The sequence below is a fragment of the Epinephelus lanceolatus genome, chromosome 3 (genome assembly GCF_041903045.1).
Source record: "Epinephelus lanceolatus isolate andai-2023 chromosome 3, ASM4190304v1, whole genome shotgun sequence".
Lineage (NCBI taxonomy): Eukaryota > Metazoa > Chordata > Actinopteri > Perciformes > Serranidae > Epinephelus > Epinephelus lanceolatus.
This window is the reverse complement of record NC_135736.1, coordinates 16,024,910-16,049,344: the sequence shown is the minus strand read 5'-3', so window position 1 is coordinate 16,049,344 and position 24,435 is coordinate 16,024,910. Positions and strand designations below refer to the sequence as shown.

General features: G+C 41.0%; 1 protein-coding gene across 1 annotated transcript in view; it reads left to right on the top strand.

Annotated features, from left to right (window-relative positions):
- tusc3 (tumor suppressor candidate 3) overlaps window positions 1-12,153 on the top strand; it is a 101,980-nt gene extending 89,827 nt beyond the window's left edge. Inside the window, exons 9-10 of the mRNA XM_033622939.2 lie at window positions 7,577-7,667; window positions 11,903-12,153. Coding sequence (XP_033478830.1) covers window positions 7,577-7,667; window positions 11,903-11,918 — 107 coding nt within the window. The 3' untranslated portion in view covers window positions 11,919-12,153. The remainder of the gene's footprint in view (window positions 1-7,576; window positions 7,668-11,902) is intronic.
- Window positions 12,154-24,435: the final 12,282 nt, after the last annotated feature.

Below are 24,435 nucleotides of genomic sequence, written 5' to 3'. Positions count from 1 at the left end.
CTAGCTGTAGCTGGGTAGCTACCTCGCTAACACAGCTAACAGATATGATAAGCGTGAGTGACATGACAGTTGTCAGCGGCAGAATTATATTATTATTATAGACATTTAATGAAATGGAATTTAATGAAATGAAATGTTTATTAACTTTCCAGCAATGTATTTCATAGTTTGCAACTATAACTGTAGGCAAACTGTTTGACTCTGCTTCACCGTCTCAGCTCTAAGGAGCACCTCGGTGCCGTTGCTGAGAGTATAGTAATGATGGGAACACCCCTCAATATCGTAGGTTTGATCATCTCTTAAGGGGATAGTGCACCCAAAAATGAAAATTCAGCCATTATCTACTCACCCATATGCCGACGGAGGCCCTGGTGAAGATTTAGAGTCCTCACATCCCTTGCGGAGATCGGCGGGTGGAGCGGCTAGCACACCTAATGGTAGACGGTGCCCCAGACTAACGTCCAAGAACACAAAATTGAATCCACAAAGTATCTCCATACTGGTCATCCATAGTGATCCAAGTGTGCTGCAGCCGCAACGTAAAAAGTTGTTTCGAAAAATATCATATGAACTCTGTTTTTAGCCTCACTGTAGCCTGTAGCTCTGACTGCTTCTCTGTGCTCCGCGCTCACGTGTGCGCGCTCAGGGTGATCGGTGATGCACGGTCTCTGAAGAGCAGCAGTCTCGTCAGTACTGATGTCCAGATTGTCAAGTGCAGGCATCGCCAATTCCCAGTCTGAGCAGCAAAGACTTTCCTCATCTGTTGGCATTGCTTTGCATTTGAAACAACTACACCACCAGGTTTCCAGTGCTCGACTCCGGTATTCTGCGGCTGGCTGAGGGCTAGGCTCATGAGCTACGGTGGCTGCTTCGTCCAGTAGCCTGAGTTCCGTGCGTATACTCGGGCTCAAACAAATACGGCTCAACAAAGAAATGCTGTTCCTACTCAGTTTCAAAGTCTTCAGACATGTTGGGCTGTCCTTTGCTAAAAGACCGTAGTCCAAATTATCTTTTAGCTCTGTGGTTACCGTTGTCTCTCCCTGCGGTGCACGTGTCACGTGATGTAAACACGGGTGAGCAAAGCTCATGCTTTCGCTGGTCTCGCGCAGGTGCGCACATGTGAGCGCGGAGCACAGAGAAGCAGTCAGAGCTACAGGCTACAGTGAGGCTAAAAACAGAGTTCATATGACGTTTTTCCAAACAACTTTTTATGTAGCGGCTGCAGCACACTTGGATCACTATGGATGACCAGTATGGAGATACTTTGTGGATTCAATTTTGTATTCTTGGACGTTAGTCTGGGGCGCCGTCTACCATTAGGTGTGCTAGGCGCTCCACCCGCCGATCTCCGCAAGGGATGTGAGGACTCTAAAACTTCACCAGGGCCTCCATCGGCATATGGGTGAGTAGATAATGGCTGAATTTTCATTTTTGGGTGCACTATCCCTTTAAGTACAGTCATTCGAAGGGCCAGATGAGATCCTCTGACATGGGCCATACGTGTGACACTCCTGATTTAGAGGGAGTATGTGTAATGCTCATGACTTTCTTAGAAATGGTTGAAATGGTAAAGAAACGGAGGTTTCATTAAACATTTACCTACAGCCCCTGGTTCACTTGGAATTAGGCAGTGTGAACATTAACAATCCAAATAAAAGAAAGGCTGCTGGCTTTTTTGTCCCAGTTTGGCATAAAAATAATGAAACAATTGTGGGTGGTTGCATCCAGAGACTGAGTCAGTGAATGTCTCCTGAAGCCAGGTGCTAATCAAAGAATAAACTGTGAGGAACCATTTAGAATCCCAATATCTATTCATATTTGTCCTCCTAATGAGATAGGCTTAACTTGATATGTTTATTGGCTCCCTCGTGCTGGGAAAACGTACATTTATTTTTACCATGCCAATATATCATGATTTAAATTGAGCCAAGTCATACAGTCAAAAGAGGGATTACCACCTTTGTCATTGAGGGAAATCATTCAGCTTAAACAACTTGTCATTTCGCCAAGGTCATAAATCACTTTCATTAGCATGCTCGCTGCGTGTGTGTACCGGAGTGTCATTATCCATGGAAGCATACTAAGATACCTCTCAGTCATAATTGATGAGCTATGGGAAATACATCCAACTATACTTAATGAAGATACACAGACGTTCTGTCGCTCATGCACTCGCAGGCACATACGTAGATGTGGCAGCTCAGGGGACACGGGCCATAGGGGCGCTCCCTGGAGACGCACTCTCAAATATGCAGTGCTCTCCATCATGTCACTCAGTCAATGTCACACACACATGCACACACATGCACACAGGTTTGTATAACAATACTTGTCAGGTCACTGTGTTGAATTAGTTATCATTGTAACCTTTATTTAACCCCAGATCTGTCCTCTCACCTCTCAAAAAATTGTATCCAAAGTGAGGAATGACAAAGTGTTTCGAAATAATCTACCCACACGGCTGATGCCCTGTGGTCCTCACAAGAATAGAAGTAGAAGAAAAAGCTTGCACACACATACACTGATTGCTGAGTGGGCCTCCTGTGTGTTTGTGTATGTAAGTGTGTGTGCCTGCGGTAGATGCATTAGGACCTGAATAACATCAATTGCTGTCGCTCCCTCTCACACACACACAGCACAATACAGCCCCTGAGGTTTGCGTATATGTGCGTGTGTCTGTGTGTTCACTGATTCCTATGTTGAATTGTAAATGTATGAGTTGTGTATGAATTGAAAGAAGAAAGGAGATGTTGGAGCTGACACTGAGCAGTGACAACAAATGCAGTCATATACACACATGCACTGTGGAACAGAGAACACACACAGAACATGCAACCCACTGAGGCCCTGAAAATGAATGACAGCACACACAAATTTACACTTCCAGTCTGTCATACATTTTCCAAGTCTTTTGTTCCGACGTACAGAGCCTCTCTGGGGTCTCATGGTAGAAAAAAAACTTGGTAAACTTGATGTGTGTATCTGTATGAACGGATTTGTAAACTGTGCCCTTGGATTCACAATTGGAGTGCACAGATTTATAATTGGAGCCCTTGGATTTGTAATCCGAATGAACTGTTTTGTTAACTGTGCACTTAGATTCCCAACCTGTGCACATGGTTTTGCAATTTGGTATTATATCAGAACATAGATTTAATATGAGCCATGACATAGCAGCCCATTTTGTAAAATACAACCGAGATATTAACAGAGTAATATTCTTTATCAGTTTGTGTGTGAATGTGTGATTCATGTCTGTTATTTACTACAGAAACTGTTCAAATTAAAATTGTAAGGCCCCAAAACACCTCTCTCTAGCATGGTACTACACGATTCTGTTTTTCCTGATGTGACATTGGCTTTTATGGTGCTGGATATATCACAGTCAGAATTATTTGTCTGTTTAATTCATAGAGCTCATGGCAAACACAGAGATTGTAGTTCAGGCGAGGGGATGGCAAAGGTTCCATTCTGAGAGACTCAGTGACATCTGTGTTCGTCACATGGAAATGGGTTCAAATGATAGATACGTTTATCTTTCTTATGATACCAAAACATGCATATTTGACATTTATAGAGATCCCAAAATTGCTGGATGAAATTGGTTTAGATGTCAAATGTGTGTGACCCAGTCAGAAGGATACCACCACATACCACTGTCAGTCACAGTTTACAAATCTATTCGCACTGATTTACATATCAAGTTATTTTTCTACCATATGGCCCCAGAGGGGGTCCATACTGATGTTGCCTCCTCACCCCCTCTCTCACTTACACTTACTTAAATACACACATACACACACAGTGACAACAAGTATATATCTTATTATTTAGTCTCCAGCAGCCTCATTTATAAACATTGCATAGACACAAAAGAAGGCGTACACCACTTTCTAAGCAAACTTTGAGATGAATAAAAATTAAGCTTGACCTCTACAGTAACTCTGACCGATGCGTACGCACATGAACTGAAGAAATGAAACACGGCAGAGGGGTGATACTCGACTAACTGTATGAAAATGATATAATTGTGCAAAATGAATTTGAATTTAAATTTAATCTTATACCAACACTGTTATGAAATTGATTTTTTTTATAAATAATGAATTAATTTGAGCCGAATGCCGCTCCTGTGCAGCAGCACATGGATGTGATGTGTCATAAAAACACAAGGTATGGATAAAAATAAAACTATTTATTAATCTCTCTTAATGCACAGCTAATTTTACACAGAACAAGTCAATTTTATTTTTCTTGCACATTTCACACACAGGTAACTCAATGTCTAGTCTCATTTCAGCTATCTCACAGATTGACTTGATGGTGGCTCAAAGGTTGTAGGTCTGCATCTGTCACAGCCACTGGAGGGTTATGACATGTGCCCCTTTTCGACAGTCATGGGCTGGCTTGGCGTGGTTTGGTTTGGTTTGGGACATCAGCCCAGCACAGCAGGGATTTACATTTCCACTACAACAGGGCTACCCTCTTGAAGGTGCATCTTAAACTGATGATGGCTTGTGTTGAGTGATGACGTTTAAAAGCAGCAGGCTGATCTATGGCTAAAGTCCCCTGTTATTTTTGTTGCATGTGTTTTCCACAGCAGGTAAAAGGAGTTTACCTGTTGAAGGTGAGCTGTTTTCTAAGGTGCCATAAGAGCCTGTTGTCTGCAGCTCTTCATCAACATCTCACTGTGACTGATTCTGCTTTCACTCCTCCTCCCTGCCTTATTATTAGACTTTTATTAGATTTAATTTCCTATAGATTCTTCACAATAAAAGTCCCCTGTTATTTTGCTATGTGTAAACTTTCATTGTGAAGCAGCAAAGTAAGGAAATGTTTTTTTTTTTTCGAGCAGCAACTTCACACAACTTTTAACATGGCTTATAGCAAACATGAAAAAGTACAATAAAGCATATATCTAAAGTATAAACAGTACGCAGGAGAGAAACTAAACTCCAAACCACAGAGATTCAGTTAAAAGCTACAAAAGTACTGAGAGCTGAACACACAGAGACTTTTAAGGACACCTTTCTCTCTGGTCTCCTGCAGACAGAGGTGAGGAGAGTCTCGCAACACACAGGCTTCTTCGTGGAGGAGAATGGGGGTCGTTGGGGGTTGGCTGCGGTCAGCGAGACGTTACCGCTACCCACTTGAGATCAGGCAGCCCGGGTTTTGGACCTAATCCAGAGAAGGTCCATTTTCGGCGCACCTTGGGGTGGCACGGCGCGTCTAAAAATGGGCACGGCATGACTTTACTCGGCGACCAAGAGTGACAATGGAAGAAGGGCAATGGGGAACACTGGAAATGTTGGGGCTGGGTGCTAGGGCTGTCAAAAGCACCATGAAATTGAGTTTGAATATTTTCGAATTCATTTAGTAGAGTTCGAATAATATTCAAATTTATTATTTTTTATTTATTATTATTATTATTGTTATTATTATTTTATTATTTAAAAACAAACAAACAAACAAAAAACACAAATATAAATAAGATGCTTATTGCTGGCGCAATATGAACGTGACACTCGGATGAAAACACCCGTTCTGACCACAATGTTTGGATACTTCAGTGCGTAGTTTTCCACCACAAGAGTGGATCCTAGTCGGCTCGTTGTGGTGTCTCATTCTGGTAACATTTCATCTCTTCTACAAAAAGGGTAGGCAGGGAGGCAGCAGGTGCAACACTCTCCCTGTATGTCTCCCCAAACAGGTCACACATCCCGGACAGCGCAGTGGGTGGTGTTGGCGCAACGGGCTCCTCCGTCCGTGCCTCTCCCTCCGTCTCTCACCGGAATTCCACTGGATGCAGGTCTGTTGCCGAACGGCTGCGCTAGTTATCGGCTGCGTGCACAGACGCAACCAACGCGCATCTGGTGGAATTTGGGGGTCTGCGTCCCTCTCTGGCCCGGCTTGTGCGCGAGCCATTTCTGCCCAAACGGGATTTGCCGTGATATACAACTTTATTAATAGTATTAATTAATTATTAATGATATTCGAATTATCAAATTTAGGTTCGAACTTATAAAATATATATATATTCGAATATATTTTGAACTTCGAATTTTTTTTGACAGCACTACTGGATGCGTTTGGTTCCTCCTCGGCTGCAGCACCACTAAAAGGCATATCTAATTTGTTCCTCTCATTTTTACTTATGTTTACTTTCATTACTTTATCGGGTTTACCCACTTTTCAAACAAAGGCCTGCAAATGTTCCAATTATTGCAGCGAGTCATTCATCAAAGGGATTGAGCTTCGGCGTCCTGTTGCACTTTGTAAGTGAACAGCAATGTGCCTTTGGCTTCAACTTTTATTTGGGACCACAGTTTTTTTTTATTTCACTGAAGGTCCAACCCTCTGAGCTGGCAGCATTGGATTATCACTTGGTGCCACTCTGAAGCCTTTTTTTGCATTTGCCATCCCCACACTGTGTTCAGCCAAACAATATGTTTTTCCTTGCTTGTACCTCAACAAGTATTTTAAGCACACGGCGTGAGAAATTTCTTTTTACCATCATTTACCATCATTTTCTGCATGTAGTCAGTATCTGTTAATAATTGACTGTTAAAGGCAACTATGGGCAATAAGAGGATGGGACAACAAGCGCGCTCACGTGTGCCAAATTTCAAGCTGATTGTTAATTATTACAGGAAATTTGCAAACACGCTGTGTTATGAATCTGAATATTTTGAGGCATATCCACTTTAGTGTTGTGTACGTTAGCACCTTCTGACGTGAATTCCACGCACAGTTTTATAAATGAGGCCCCTGGAGAGGTCCTCATTCTAATCCCTGATTAACAATATCAGTCGGTGGTGACAGTTTAATTTAACACAGTGCCTCTCAAGGATTAGCCGCTACATGAGGGGGTGTGCACACACTCATACACCCACACACACACACTCACAATTCCCCTGCAGATTAAAGATCATGCTTATGTATATTTCACTTTAGAATAGCCACTGAGGAAATAAGATGATAACAGTTTTCACAATTTTCTGCAGCACAGCAGAGTTGATGATGAGGAAGAGGCAGTGGCACATACTGGGTTGAGGGATTGTCAAAATAAGGGAAATATTAAAAGCCTTTGCCATGATGAAGGTAATGTTTTAAATGTCCATTCTGCCAGCACTTTAGCAAATGTCAAATATTCATTTTTCTCATCATGTAGCTGTGGTACGTAGGTCTGTGTCGCTGCTTACATGTGTGTGTTTGTGTGTTGAACCACCAACGTGGAGAGAGAAGGATGCTTAAAGTGTGCACCATGTCTAAACCCTACAAGCACATTCAGTTTGAACGGAGATCAAACAGAGAGTTGCATCAGCGGTTATAATGTGCGTGAAATGATTTAAATGGTTGCCTTTAGCCAGGAATCAAATATTCTCACAGGCCATTGTCTAATTATTATTATGCATATACCGGGGTGTCTGCAGGACCTGCGAAAAGTTGGGAAAAGATGGAAACTCTAAAGTGTAGTTACAGTGACTTCAGTTTTAGAGATCATGTTACAATGTCTTCATGTGCTGCTTTGTTTTTAACTTTTGTTATATCTGTGTGTGTGTGTGTCTTTTTCCAGTCATCTGCCTGGTCGGCCTTGGCCTGGTGGTGTTTTTCTTCAGCTTCCTGCTCTCCATTTTCAGGTCCAAGTACCATGGATACCCCTACAGGTAACTATAGCAACTGTGCAGCACCACAGTACAGATGCTCACACAAGTTCCATCCAGCTTACTCAACAGTTATTCCAGCACAATATACAATGAATCTTAAAATCACTGAAGTTGACATAAAATCGCTGCAAAGTTATTGCAGACACAGTGCAAAAATCCAGGCCAAAACAGGATCCATCCATTCCCATTATTTCATTGATCCTACGACAGCTGTTCGATTGGAAACAGTCCCTCCAAAATGTACAAGCCACAGCGCCAAGGCTCTTTCTCCAGAAGCTAATCTGACAGCTAAAACTTCAACAGAGATTTGCAGTCTGTGACTTTGTTGTTGCAGCACACTCAATATAGTACATTCACATGTGTTTTCCTCTTTACCCTGAATATTAGAAATCATGGCTCTATCATGGATGATTTTAGTAGGTCATCATATAGTGAATGTGTTTGAACACTAAATCCCTTCAGCTTAGTGAGCCAGAACAGCAGCAATTTAGTCCCACTTTGAGCTAAAGGTCGCCACTACATAAAAAAGATTTAATGTGCGCCAGAAAACACTCCACAAGTCCTCAGAGTCTGGGTCCAATACATCGCCTCTGGAGCCGCTGATATTACAATCCAACACCACAACACCTCCAGCTGCAGAAAGTCACCTCTTGAGCTAAAAAGGATTCATGGTGTCGGGGGCACTTCACCGGGGCAGATCATTTACTATCATGGGGGCTTGAACCCTGTTGTGACCTGTGGTTTGAAATAGGATCAAAGCCAGCTCAGTGAAGGGGCTTAAAGTCCAATGATTGCAGACTTTGATGGAGAGTTTAGTTGTGGTATGAAACTGGTAATGCTTTATTTCACAAGTTTGTATCAACAGAATTGTTTCCCCTGACTCCCAAAGGCTTCCTGAAAAGGAGTCTGTAAAGAGAAAATAGGGACGTCTGTGAAGGAAAACATCAGTTTAAGGTTTATTCATCATTGATTTATTATTGGAAACATTATTCTTCATACATGTTGAATTGTAGGTTTGCTTGTCAACAAGAGAGTCTAAAATATTCTCCAGATTACGCTAGCAAGTAATTGCAAAGGGGAACCAGCTGACTAATGTCTTTACTTTCTTTATATATTTCCTGCTGTTAATTAATCGATACAACTATACAAAAGAAAGATTATGATGAAATTTATGCTAAATGTGATTTGTAGAGCAGTTAATCTGTTTTTTTTTGACTGTATGTTGCTTGGTTCATTTTCCAGAACATATCCCAGCTGACAGGGGTACAGGCAGGGTACACTCTGGACAGGTCGCTAGACTATTGCAGGGCTGACATATAAGTGCCCTTTCCACACTTTACACACTTTGGGTATAATACCTTTGGAACCAAAAGTAGCCCTTCAGACATGTTACCTAGACCCTAGCGTTTCCACCGCAAACAGTTCCCTTAAATGTGGGCGGGGTTGTTGTCACTCACTGCTCCGTCCAGCACTCACTGTATTTACTCATCACCGGTGACACATATGGAAGCCTGCACCTTGTTTATCGTCCACAGAACGAGGCTGCATGCCAACATTTTCAGAACAAAATAGAACAGGCTGCAGTGAGAGTCTCTCTCCATGAGATATTTAAAAATAGCGGGTTTGTGCTAGGGATATAACGATATGGAAAATTTGCTATCTCGATTATAGTGACCAAATTATCACGGTAAACGATAATATTGCGATATTTTTTTAAGCGCTGTAAAATGTCCAAAAAATAGATACATTGAAATAACTTCACTAAATCTTGTAACTTCCTTATCATACTAAAATGTTAACAGCCAAAATCTTATATTAAAATGAAACTTTCACATTAAAGGGGCAAGGGATTGGCACAGCAACAGAAAAAATTATTTTAAATTAACAAAATATGTAAACACATTACAGGAGCAAAGCTTATTTGTCTGGTGCATTTTAACAGTCAGCAAAATATGTAAACAATTTATATATTAATTATTTATTAATTAGCACGAGAGGAAAAATATATATAAAACAAAACAATGCAAGAGTAGAACAAAAGACATACAATATATAGAATAGATAACACAAATGTGCAGGAGAAACCAAAAAAGCCCTAAGGGCAATGGTCATCATTACACAGAATAATTCACACATTAGAAGTGTGCATGTGAGTCAGAGGATTACCTGTATGAGAAAAGGAGTGCATGCTCTCGGTCAAAGGTTAACACGGCAGCGTTTTATGTTGTTTCTTTGAGCTTATGTCGAGAAAGCATAACTGGCCGTCTATATCGATTCTAGCTCACCATACAATAAGCATAATCACAGTCATTCAATCATAGTTGATTTCAATTAGCGTTACGTTACGTTGGTTTATATTCTGTCAGCTCAGCTCAGTGTTTTCAGCTCCGTTTCGTTTTGAAACACTTAACGTTAGCAACATAGATGCTAATACGGCTATTAGCTACTCAGCTAGTAGCTCCTAAGTGTCTTAAACGAAAACGGAAAACCTAGTCGCCGTTTAGGAGGACAGATATGGCTCAAATGTCCCGTATATGTCGAGAGTTACACATTATGAAAATCTTAGTAAAACCGAAGTCCCTCACACAATAACTGATGTTTGCATAGCATAACTTGCATTGGCTGTAAAGCTGTGGATGATGGTCACGGAGATGAGCCAGTAGATTTGTAGTGTCGCTACCCTTCGCAGCAACTTTCTTTCTGCATGTTCTGCACACAGGATAGTTGTCCTCCACCAGCTGTCCCTCTGCATTCTTCAGAAACCCAAAGTATGCCCAGACCTCAGAATTGGTGCGTTTAGTTGGGGGGGAAATGTCCTGAGTGTTGCTATCACCACCTTCCGCCATGTTTTCATTCTTTGTGTTTACATATGCTACGCATTCACGCAGCGCCTGCATCGCGAGACTTGAATGAGGCTGTTATTACATATCCTGATAATCCACTGCGATAATGCAATTAATTTAAACATAAACGGTAATTCTTACCGTGTAAAAAATTAACCGAGATTTACCATAATATTGGTAATTGTTACATCCCTAGTTTGTGCATTTAGTCCTTCTCAAACAAGCTTGGGGGACTAGTGTTGCCGGAGCCCACGGGAACAATGCTCCATGACACTTTTTTTTTTCCCTCCAAGGATTTGTTTATATTCAGTTCACATAACCCGGCCGAAATGAATATATATATAAATGCTTGAAGATCCACTCATTACTAAAAGTGTATGTCATATAAAAACTAAAGTAAAGGTCAGAGTTGTCACAAGAAAATTTAAGGTGTGTTCATTGATTCATGCCGTGATCCCATGCATTGAATAACATAACAAGTTAACATTCCACCTTAAAATTTGCCAGCAGTCGGCCCAGTGAATCAAGTTATTTTTCTTAGACTACAGCTGCTGTGAGAGGCAGCAAAACATCCTTTCATTTTATAGTTACAGTTTACTAATCAAAGTCTCCACAGTATGCACAGTGGTTACAGTACATGAGCCTCAAAACCAGCCACAACTGCCCTGAGCAGAGTGACCGTCCTCTAGTGACCAATCAGTGGACTGTAGCATCACAACTCCACCTTTGCGTACCAGATCTGTGTGCTAGGTACCCCAACAGAGGGGTGACCAAAAATGGGGACAGTCAGAACAGTTGCATTAGTACCATCCACAACTTTTCACAGTGGAATTGCTCCGTAGAAACGGGGCTATAGACAACAAACATTTATGCTCACACCTACGGACAATTTAAAGTCACCAAATAACCTAACCTGCATGTCTTTGGACTGTGGGAGGAAGCCGGAGCACCTGGAGCAAACCCACACTGACACGGGGAGAACATGCTCCACACAGAAGGGCTTGAACCAGGAACCCTCTTGCTGTGAGGCGACAATGCAAACCACTTCATCTCCGTGCTGCCCCATGTTGCTTTGTAAAAAAAAACTATAAAACATAGAAACATTTGGTCTGTTTTTTAAAACAAAACTAAGCAGTCAGTGCCATCTCAGAGGTCATACTGCATATTTAGCAAGCATTTCAGCAATTTTGCCCAAAAAAATGCCTCCGGAAACTTCTTGAACCTGCAGTATCTAACAAGATAATCACAGTAAGATTTTTGTGTATCTTCAAATGTGTTGTGTTGTTGTGCAACACAAGCCACAAACACAAAAAAAACACTTTATTTATAGCCCTGTCTTCTTCTCTCCCTTTTCTCCTTCTGTACTCCCTTTAATCCTCCTCTGTCTCTCAGCTTCCTTATTAAGTGAAAAAAGACTGAAGAGGAGGTCAGAGGATGGCAAAGAGGCAGTAGGTGAGGAGAAGTGGAATCGAGAAGATACTTGAAGAGGAGGAGGCAGCTTCACTGTTGAGTCTAGAGTGCATGGTGGGGTTTCTTTTTTTGTGTGTTGTTTTTTTATCAACTCCTGTCATAAACTCTGTAAGGTGAATAGAAAATAAATTATTCCTTCTTACACTGGAAAATAAAGGTGTTTGGCATGTCTCTGGATTTTTGTCTTTTTTATTTAGATACCTTTTAGTGGTTGAATATTCTGTGTTGCTGGGTATACTTGTGACTGTGGTATGCTGCTTTTAATTCATATATTGGATCCTATTTATGAAAACCGTTGCAGGTGAAGAGAGATTAGGAGACAACTGAAGTCACAAACAGTGGAAGTGACATCAGAAGACAGGAAGTGAAGCAGCAGGTTAAAAGTTGAACACAGAGGCACGAGTTTAAGTTTCTTGTTTAGTTAGTAGGAAAGCTTTTTTAACCAGGTGTAACATCTCTGTAAATGACATCTTTTCAGGTGCTTGTCACATATTTGGTGACAACACATTTGCAGCTGTCAAAGATAAAGATGCTAATCCCCAGATGGTAAATTCCTGCCTCAGCTTCTTCTTTGAGCTCAGTCAGACTCAGTTTCACGGTGTGACCAGTTTTGAATTGATAAAGCTAAAGTATGAATGGCTCAAACAGCAAACAGTGTGCAGATTTATATACACATATGGAATAAATCCAGTCATTTGTTACAGGTCAGAGGGCTTTCTCTCTCAGAGACGGTGTGTGTTGTTCATCTGGAGACTCTGTGGTTGCTTTCAGTTTTCTTGGACCAGGTCCAAAATATGTTCTTTCGCTTTCTCCATCCCTGAAATATCAGAATGTTTATAATTAAACGTGTCTGCAAAATGTGCACTGCTAACATCTTTCAAGTGAAAATATACTGTATTTTCAGCTAACAAAATTATAGTTTGTCAGGCTTTTAAAACCCCTTGGATGATCTTGTGCAAAGATTGTGGTCAAATAAATAATCCCAATCGTCCAGTATGACAGGACACAAACCAAAGATGTGAGTGTTAATCAAAAACTCTGTTAAAAAAGTCCCCACAGGTTTACTTTTTGCTGCAATAAATGAACATTCACTTCTCCTCACACTGGCACCGATCTTAAAAAATCACTAATGTAAAATAGTAGCACATGAACGGAGTTTACAGAAGGCGGGCTGCAAGTGCTGTAACTTTTCTTGCTGAATGTGAGAGGCATAGGTCATTTTGAGAATACATACATTTCTAATTCTTTTCACTTGTGGACTGCCCACTAAAACACTGAGTGGGCTGGAGTATTGAAACCATTTATGTAAGCCCTCTATGCGTGGGCAGACAGAGGAATGGTGCTGCACATGGACCAGTTTTGACAAATGTAATAAAAATATTCCCTCTCAGACTTCCCATTCCTGTCTATTTTTGCTTCAGATTGTTGGAAGAGTGAACCATTGTGTGTGTGTGTGTGTGTGTGTGTGAGAGTTGATCTACCAAAACACAAGCTGTTTATAGAGCTGAAGACTGTAAACTGAGGTTGTCACTGTACTGACATTGCACAGCACTTCCAGTTATTCATCATTTCCTTTTCTTTTCTATGTCGCCAGGAACTGCAAATTTACTGAGGACCATTACGTTCATTTGGCTATTGACTTGTTGAATAGAGTGTTTTAATTTGCCGCTACACGCAGGCAATGGAAGTAACTGAAAGGTTACTAAGTGCTCCTTCCTATTATCGGCAGAAAAATAGTATAATAAGAAAGACTGCCTTTAGCAAGAAAGTAATAAGCATAGCCACTTAGTAAGCAATGAGAGATAAGCAACACCTGCCCTCTTTATGCTTGTAAATATCTTCTTTACGTAGCAAGAGTCAAATAATCACAGTAATCACCAACTTCAGCTTATTGATGGGCCCAGAGTGAGATCATTTTTGTTTTCAGCTTGTATAAGGGCCGAGTTGAGGCATCAATCAAAAAGTACTTCAATATATTTGAATGAAACGCTGGAGCGTCAGCACTGAGAGCAGAGTTTCCCGTCTGTTTCCTCTCAACTGTTGGCCTTTACGTTGTGGAGGAAATAAGCAGAACAAATGTCACCTTCAAGGAGGGATAACTATTGGCAAATGGAGCGAAATCAATGTGAATATTAGATAGAGGGCAGCTGTAGAACAAAAGACATAATGACATATAGAATAATCTCCGCTGCTTGAAAAAGTCACGTTGCATGCTAAAATTAGCCACAAATCTTTTAAAATTACTGTGTGCTAATTAAAGGTTTGAATTAGACCACTTGTCACTGCTAATGTGCAAATTTTATCCCTCGCAGTTTGGGGCCTCAGAGCAGGCTGGATCTGTGGATTGATTTACGGTTGCGTTAATATGATTTGATTTTGCAATTAAGAAAATATATTCACAGTTGTAGATCAAACGGGAAACATGAATGCAGGTATTTTATTTCTTAAAGTGATGTCAGGGTTGAACAGGTGCAATCTAAGAGTACTGATACACAACAGCATGGACACCAGTCACAGCAAAGACACTTTAGTTTGAGTTGGATAGATTTAACCCTTGATATTGAATTTTCTTCCTCATTGTTTAAGGTCCCATGAACCCCACTGTATAAATGCTAACATTGCAAAATCTACCTTTTTTTCCTTCATATACTATTTTCTTAATACATATGAGTGTATTGATGTCATAAAACTTCCTTTTGCTGCAAACTGAGTTTGCACATTTAATGAACGTGGCGCTATTTTCACTCCGAGTTAATCACATATTGATGTTTGCTCATGGACTTTCCACGTCCACATACAACACGCAAGGTACCCTGGGTGTGTTGGTTGTTGATGTTCTGGGACACAGTGTCAAGTTCTGCCTGTTACATGCATTGACTTCTTTCAAAATACACTTATGTTTTCACAGGAAATTTAACATTTCCATACAGTCTCTTTCATAATTGATGTTTTTTTCCTTCAACAACAAACACACATGGTTGGGTTTAGGAAGAAAGAACAGGGTTTGGCTTTAGAATCTTACAGGATGCAAGCACCGCTCTCTCGGGTGAAAGTCTGTGTTTTTTGGACCCACTGACCACCCCCCCCCCCCCACCTTCCCCAGTTGGACTTTCACTGCCTTAACTTTCGTCCTTGTCCTTCTGTGTTACCCTCTGACCCTGCTGGGCACCGTTAAACTATAACAGCAACCGGCCGTGCATCATGCTGTCGTTAAACGGCGCCTTTTTCATTGGTTTCTGACCCCACAAGTCACCACGACCTAGGAGTGAGATGGGGCTCGTTAGTTAAACGCAAGAGGGATCAAACTCCCTTTAAATTCCCCTGTGAAAAACTCCAGTAACAGAAATCCTAATTGACTCATTTGGGATTTGGGAGGTGTGATGTTATGTAAAGTTTAATGTCAAATCCAAGGAGTTATCTCTGGGTCTGAAAAGTAAAGCCAGTGTTGAAGTGCCTTAAAGCTGCACTCTTTCTAATGGCCAGCAGGGGCAGCACTCCACTGGCCACAAAAATAGATCTGATTGTATGATATAATGAGTTTGTGGTCTCAGTCTTTAGTCTTCAACACAACATGGTGTTCAGTTTTGTAAATGTTCATTTTGTAATTTACTCTAAATTATGGTCCCATTCAAATAAAAAATATACCAGGGTATACTGTAAGGCATGGCTACCTTGTGACTGACAAGTTATTAACACAGCCATGTCCTCTGGTTCTCAGTCAGATCCACACCTCCCTCCTCCACAGCTCCACCCTTCCATCCAAATATTCTGTGCATTCCAAACTCCATACTACCATACTATATAGTATGCTAGAAAAAGATTTATGTCCCAATATATAGTAGATGTAATGCAGTATACCAAAAATACCAGGATGATCTACTACATCCGGTCCGATTTTGCAGTATGCAAGCCAGCATGCTTTTCTGGCCATTCTGACCCACAATCCTCTGCACAGCGGACGATACCTCACGTCAATTGAGCCGCAAACTGATGACAGATGATTGACAGCTGGCAGAAGTCACAATGATGGATGACAGCACATTCAGTTAACTAATGACCAGGCCATAACTATAAAGATAACAATGACAAAGAACTGCAGATGTGACTTCACGTCACAAATAAAATAAGTTAGAATCTACAGTCTGTGCAGTTGTAACTTGAATGTTGAACTACACACATTGCGAAGTAACAACAGCAGAGCATTTCGGGTTGATCTCCATCTCTTGAGAACTCGGTAAGTGGTGTTTGTGTATCTCCAAGGTAACAGATATAAAAGCAAGAGGGTCAAAGTTCAGGGTTAATGTTATGAGACAGTAGTATGTCCTGATTGTGTGCATACTGCATGCAACACTACGTACTTTTTAACACTGTCCCCGCCATTGACGAGATTTTCTGTCATTTACGACCCAATGTTTGGAAACCGGAGGAAGATATTGCAGCTTGTAAACTGCGCAAAAATACTGGCGCCAACAGAATACTTTATGGTTCTACAAGCCGTGGAGATGTTGGTCTGAGACTTCGACAGTTCCTGTTTTGATCAACATTCTGAATTTGATTTGGACGAAGAAGCAAACAAGTTTGGTGGGATGAAACGGGATCTCCATGACTGTGACAGTGACACATGGACAAGATGACCACAGAGGAGAGGGAGACCACAGAACAAATCATTCTGTGGGTCTTAAAACATTACAGAATATGATCAAAAATACTGGCGGTTGCTGGCATCTTAAAAATAATACTCTGGCGGGGAGAGTGTTAAGGGCAGCTGCAGTATCTACTAAAAGTAAAAAGAAAAAGTGTGTGATTCAGAACACACCCATGATCACTTCTGGCTCCAAAAAAAACAAGATGACCACAGTCAAAATACCAAACTCGAGGCTTCACGCTGGTAGTCCACAAAAAAATTGGTGACATCACGGTGGCTCTGTTCACTTCTTTTATACAGGCTGTGGCCAAACCCAATCACCAATGTAGAGCATATGAAAATTTATTGTATTAAACCAATGATTTACACCTAAGGTCTCTGAAAACCCAAACAGAAGTAATGTGTCATATTCTGCAGCAGATATCTGAAGCATGTCAGCTTATAATCGTGTTTATATGCATTTGTCACAAGCATAGGAAAAGCCATGGTGTATTAAACATAGCCCTCGGGTTATGTGTTTAACTATATTCCATAAAGGAACATACTGTTGTCAGCATTTATTTCAGAAACAGGCTTACAAAACTAGTTAGCCTGACAAACAAACAAAAACTACTGTCTAAAATGTCAGTTTGTTCTTAGGAAATAAATAATAAAACAGCATGTCATCAGATGAATTTTTCATATGTATGATTGCCTGTATCTTTCCCTGTGATGCAGTAACAGCCTATTCCGTGTGCCTTCAGTCCAATGCATGCTGGGATAGACCTCTGCCTGTGACTATAGAGCACATTCATATAGACAATAAAAATGTGTTGTTATACAATTCAAAGGTATTACCTGTCCCCCAGTATGTGTAAAATGAAATCAGTTGGGTAAAATAAAAATAAACAGGCTTTCAGAACAACAGTAGAACACATTCGCAAGAAAGGGAACCTTTCAAAAATACATTAGTACAATAACAACATAAGTTGTTATTGCTCTTTTGTACCCATTAATGATTATTTCCATACTTCCATCTGAATAAAAAAAAATATAAGGAATGCAACTGGTATTTGGATAGTGAGAGCAGGACTGACATTTGTGGTAGTCATGGTGGACATATTTTTCAGCCAGCAACTTCTGCAGGAGCTTCTTTCTCATTTCTGATTTCCTGAAGAGCTGGTTGTTTACAGTCTGACTTACTCACAGCCACCACACTCCTCTCACTGTCCACTAATTAAATCAGGAGGTGGCTGCAGATAGCTCACAGGTCTTCATCTTTTACTAATCATTTGAATTTTCTTTCTGCTTTTCTTTTTCCTTTACACCTGTGCTTTCATCTTAACCTTTGAACAGGTGCTTCTGAGGTAGCTTTTACTATCACAGCACCTATTCAGTGCTTCCACATTGTAACATGTAGTATACACCAGTCAGCCAAAACATTAAAACCACTGACAGGTGATGTGAACAACACTGATCATCTTGTTACAGTGCAATGTTCTGTTGCAAAACCTTGGGTTCTGACATATCCTTGTGGATGCCACCAGACTCGCTCCACCCACCTTAACACCAGTGCAGATCAGGTACCCCCCCAGCAGGACAATGCACCATGCCACACCACAAAAACTCAGAAGTGGCCGAGGAACATGACAGAGACCTCAAGGCATCGACCTGGCCTCCAAATTCCCCAAATCCCAATCTGATCAAACATCTGTGGGACGTACTGTTACCCCACCTCACAACCCACAGGACCCAAAAGATCTGAAGCCAATGCGTTGGTGCCAGACACTATAGGACGCCCCCCAGAAGTCCTGTGTCCATGCCTCGACAGGTCAGAGCCAAGTCCAGTCCAAGGTGGACCCACCATGGATCGGGGGGTACCTCTGGGGTAGCAGCACACCTCTCAAATGTTCAGTCAGATTGGGATCTGGGGTATTTGGAGGCCAGATCAAAATCTTGAGCTCTTTGTCCCATTCCTCGGGTCATTCCTGAGCAGTTTCTGTCGTGTGGCAGGGTGCATTGTCCTGCTGGGGTGGCCACTGCCATCGACACGTGCCATTGCCATAAGGGGGTTTACTTGGTCTCCAACGGTGTTCAGGTGGGTGAAGCGCATCATGAATGCCAGGACCCAAGGTTTCCCAATAGAACACTGCACTATAACAAGATGATCAATGTTATTCACTTCACCTGCCAGTGGTTTTAATGTTTTGGCTGATTGGTGTCTATTGGTATGTGTACTGGTCATTTTGCATCCTTTACAAGTTTAGTAACCCTTAATTTCTCAGAGCACTGCCATTTACAAACTGCTGTGCAATAAGGTTGTTCCAATAAGTCAGTCAAGCCCTGTGTTAATTTAGGAAAAAAAAAAGCTTTGTCGAACTTTTAAATCTCTTTTTCCAATTTCCATACATCTTCTGTAATTTGATATATTACAGTTAATCTTGAATAAATCACAGCTACTTGTGCGCTGTTTCTCAGCAGTGGTGCTACAACCTGCCGTCTAGTCTGATTGGACTCCAGTGTCAGATGTTCCTGTCTGACCTGACCTATGTGCCGGCATCCTGCTGCGCCACTACAAACCTTGAAGAAACTCTTCTGCTGTCTGTCTGTTCGGGGCATGGTGCCACCTCACTGTGGACCAACCTCTCCTCTCATCTACAGTCCACAAACACTTTCTCCAGGCATCCACACCACAGCTACAGTAATTATCATCAGAGTGCTGCTTCAGTTGTTGCTGTTTTGTTGCATCAGTGTCTGTATTTGCCTGTGCACATTTGGGCTTGTATGTGTGTGTATGTGTGTACACCGATCAAAGTGTGTGCATGTGTCCTTGAGTACATGCATGTATTTTTGAATTGTTTGTGTAAGTTGGCATGTGTATGTGATTTTGGAGTTGTAGTCACATTAGATAACAGAATAAGACAACACTGTTACATCTCTCAATGACTCATCGCTCTTCAACCACTGTTTTCTAACTTGTTGAAACTGAGATTAGTTATCTCAGTGTTTTTCTCTCCTTAGCCTCTGTTCAGCAGTTCCTTTCTCAACATACCGTATGTGGATGCTATCTATGGCATGGAAGGAAATGTGATAAATGCCCTCCAGGTTTCCCTTCCAGTGGAGAAAACAGGATGAAATGATCCCTGGGTGCCTCTGTTTGTAGTTTCTTTCTCAACATATGTGGATGCCATGTACTGTGGCCAAATATGGAAGAAAATGTAATAAAGTGCCCTTGAGGGTGCTCCTCCAGTGGAGAAAACATAATGAAGTACCTTCTAGGGTGCCCTCTTAGTGAGGGAGCCCCTCCAGTAGTAAAAATATGACAAAGTGCGCTTGAGGGTGCCCCTCCACTGGAGAAAACATGATGCAGTGATTTATGGATGCTTCTGTTCAGCATTTGCTTTTTAAACAAATATAAATGCTGTCTCAGTGACCCAATGTGGCAGAAAATGTGATAATGTGCCCTCTAGGGTGGCCCTCCATTGGAGAAAATGTGATTAAGTGCCATTTAGGTGCTCCACCTCTGTTCAGCAGTTTCTTTCTCAAAATACTTAAATGCCATCTACAGTGGACCAGTGTGGAAGAAAATGTAATGACGTGCCCTCTCTAGGTGTAGTTCCAGTGGAAAAAACATGATGAAATGCTTGTGAAATGTCCTTGCAATGGAGAAAACGTGATTCACTGCACTAAGGGGTACCCTGAAAATGAAGAAAACGTAATGCAGGGCCCTCTAAGGTGCCCTTTTAGTGGAAAAAATATGATGCAGGCCCCCATGAGCCCTGAACAAACACAGTGAGCATAGTGTTAGTTCAGGCAGGACACGATGTCAAGCTCAGCTCACATCCCAGCTACATCAGCTGATCTCAAGCAGCCCATTCAACTGATGGAGCAGCTGACTGATGGAAGGGAGTCAGCTGATAGATCACATGATTCCTTTCTATGTAACCAATTGGCGAATCTCATTCAGGGTGCCCTATTTAAACTGCTCTGGCCTGCCTACTGTTGCTGCTTCCTCTGCAAGCTGCTTTGCATCCCGCCTGCACCCCAGCTCCTCCTTTTCATGCTTTGTCTGACTTATCAATGTCATTTCTGTTTGTCATTGATGCTGCTCTGTTCTGTTCCTGGGAGGTCTTTGCTGCTGCTCTCCCTGCCGGCTCTCATGTAGGCCCACGAAGGGTAGGGAGATTTGCTTGCTCTGCCTCAGGCTTTCCTCCTTTGCACATGGAATGGCAGAGGGGTGTGCTCTCTATGCCTTAAGGCTTTCTACGCGGGCACGTGGAAGGGCAGTGAGGTGTGCTTTCTTCGCCTTATACTTTCCACATAGGCACATGGAAGAGGCGTTCTGCATAGGCTCAAGGAAAGGCAGAGGGGCCCCAGAACAGAGCCATACCACCAAATATAATACTGCAAATGGAAATAAAGTTTTGTTTGACTTAAGTGTTCCTGACTGAAATGGATTTGTTACAAAGCATGTTGGGCTTTGCAGTAACTCATGGAAGCATTGACATGCGTTATGTACAACATCAATCCCTGCTGTGAATGAAAACTCATTTATTTTCAATCTCAATCTCTGAAACATATTCGAGGGCATGCAAACACCCTCTACAACTACCTACAATAATCACACCGCTGATGAGAAAAGGTACTTCAGGAAACTTATTGCGAGGAGGATAATTCAGCAGAGTATTTCCTTGATTCCACCCCCAACCACACGCCCACTGCTGATGCCATCATCACGATTCCTACCAGATCACGCCTGTGGATAAGCTAGGGTGTGCCCTGGAACATAAATACCAAGATTTACAGCAATCACAGCAGCATTACCTAAGAGAGAGAGACAGAGAAGAGGGGGGTCAGAGTCTGTTAAGGGAAGGAAGCAAAGCATATATAAAATGATAAGTTTACTGATAATACTGTATAATACTCTGGAGTGACAGCCTGTGAAGTGCAAGATTCCGGAGTACCATCTACCACATATGATATTACCACTTCTATTTGCAGGGGAACTCATTTTGAGGAGAGATTTCAGCTCTGATCTATTTTTCTGATGAAAAACACATAATCACAAACAGTAAGGAAAAAAATCTTTAGAAAGAATCTGCAATTGTGCATGTGGGCGTGGGTGTGAAATTGAGGGAAGAGATGTAATGTTATCTGTTCTGTGAAACTTTCATTATCTTTTTTTGCAAAACATCTGTACGTTGCATTGAAACTTATTAAAACTTTCTACTTCTCGAAAGTTCTTCCAACATATTCTCCACTTACATCAGGCAATAGGGACCTTTATATTTTTCTGATGGAATGTACAGTATGGCGCGATAAGAACATGGCTGGTTTGTCTTTGTTCCTGAAACATTCATGAAACAAAAATGTTGAATAAATTCATTAAGAAGTGCTTGAAAATGATTAATTCAAATATTTACTGTTTATTCTACTTTTTTTTAATAAAAAAAAAAATCCCATGAAAAGACAAAAGCAACAATGTGTTTGTCAGTCTCTCAAAACATTTCAACTTCTAAACCCTGTTTGTGTTACTCAGTCCCAAGCCCTTTTGCTCTTTTTGAAGTAAGATTAAAAAGTAAATCCTCAAAGGTCTTAAATTCTCATGCAGCATTGCTACTAGGATAATAATGCTGGTCAACCTGTCCACACCTTTTGTCCAAACTTAAATATCTCCACAACTGTAAAATAGATTGCCATCAAATGTTTGTGCAGCTATATGTGGTCACCAGAGGATAAATCCTGTATGGATTGCCATGAAATGTCCGGCTCCTCTCAGGATAAATTTTAAGAAGTTTAGTAATCCCAAAACTTGTCATCCCGTGCCATTGTCAAAGTCAATATTTACCTTAAAAACTAATAACATTTCCATCAGTCTCAGTTGTACTTTGTGTTTAGTGCTAATTAGCACATGTTAGCATGTTTTTTTTAAATTTTTTTGTACAATTTTATCTCTATTTTCTATATACATCGACCCATCATATATCATGTATCTTATTTACTGAAAAGGCACAAAGACTCCGGCCTTGCAGCATTATTCTTTTTGGATATTAGATTTATCGGCTTATCCTTCACCCTAGAAGTTCAGGTAAACCATTGAAAGTCTGGGATTTTATATGCTCAGAGGTTGTAATAAATCTCCCAACACAGTTTCACATTTGGTTAGTTTATTCTTCTCTACAGCTAGTGCCCTTAATAATGATGGATTTCTTTGTAATTTGTAATGTATCGTGAAATATACAAAATGATGAAATAAAATTAAGTGCCACATCCAATACCCTGACACCCTTTGGTCAGTGTCAAATCAATTCTTCTGAACTTCACAACAGTACCAGAAAGTATGGGTCAATGAATTTGTAATTCCACTGGCTCAGTAATTTAGGAACTGCAGTTTTTTATCAAACATTTCTTAAACAAGAGTAAATAGTGCATTGGTTGGGGACTATTTTCAATGGCGGTTTAACATGTGCTTCTGTGTTTATTGCAGAAGGATGTTGTATGTGAGACTGACTCAAAAAAAAAAAAAAATAAAAATACAGTGCCCATGTTCACGGTAATGAAATAACACACTGTGCCTCGCTGATGTGTTTTTGAACAACAGAGCTCTCCGGCACAGAGGATTAAGACCAGGCTGTTTGTGGGGTTTGTTGATTAAAAAAAAAAAAAAAAAAAAAAAAAAAAGCAACACGAATAAAATAAACAATACAACTAGCTTTATCTTTTGATTTAGTTTAGTTTAGATAATGTTAATGTTATTTTTCCATACATTTTGAATAGTAAAGTATATACAATGAATGTACATTTCACATACAGAATCACAAAAAAATACATAGACAGTCTAGGAGTTCAGTTTAAGCAAAGATGACTGTAATGAAAAAGGCTGACTGGCTGAAGTCTATTGGAAATAATTCAATTACCTGTGGTAGCCTTAAGGCACACAGTTTTCCTGTTGCATGAATACCTGCAGGAGTTTTCATTCTGAAATTGACAATTTGTACTATTATGGCAATTTTCCACCCAAATTAGCGTGTATGCATTTTTTCTTTTAAACAGTTTTTTAACACAGGAAAACCCATTAAAAATAGGGGATAGACTTACTTCCAATTGCTAGCGACCAGCGCTGTGTACATGGCTCTGCAGCGAACAAGTATGCCTTACTGTGTGTGTGTGTGTGTGTGTGTGTGCATGTTTTTCTTTTCCCTTTTTCCTGTGTGTCACATTCAACGTCAAGGACGGACCTGAAAACAGGTTATTAAACAGAAGGAAGCAGCATGGAGGCTACAGGTAAAATTTTACGTCTGTTACTTATTCAATGTATTTTTCAAACTCTGTGCCGACGAATTTAGGACGCTGTTCCAGTGCTGCTTGGATAGAGATTGGCGGTAATTTGTGGTGGGGTGTCATTACATCACGACAACAAAGGGGCTAACATTAGCACCGTCAGAGCACTGCCAGTCAGAGCTGAAGCTGATAAATACCTGTGACTACTGCAGAGTCATTTGACCTGAGAGTGACTGCAGATTGTAACCTTTTCAATTACATATAAAAGTCAGATGTTAGCAGGTGTTAATGGGATTTAAATTCAGTGGGAAAGGGGCTTTAGTTCACATTTCATGGGACACTTATGGTTGGAAGATACAAAAATGTAGGCTACAGAACATACAGAGTGTGCAATTCCTTGGCCGCACTGTCTCAAACCAGCTCTACTCTTCACCTCTTCACCAAACAACATCCTGAACCCATGGAGAGGCAGCAGTCAGCTTCCTCAGCAAGTCTGAAAGTTTCCTCTCGCAGAGATCTGAAGAGCTGTTGTCAATCGAGGGCTTCCACC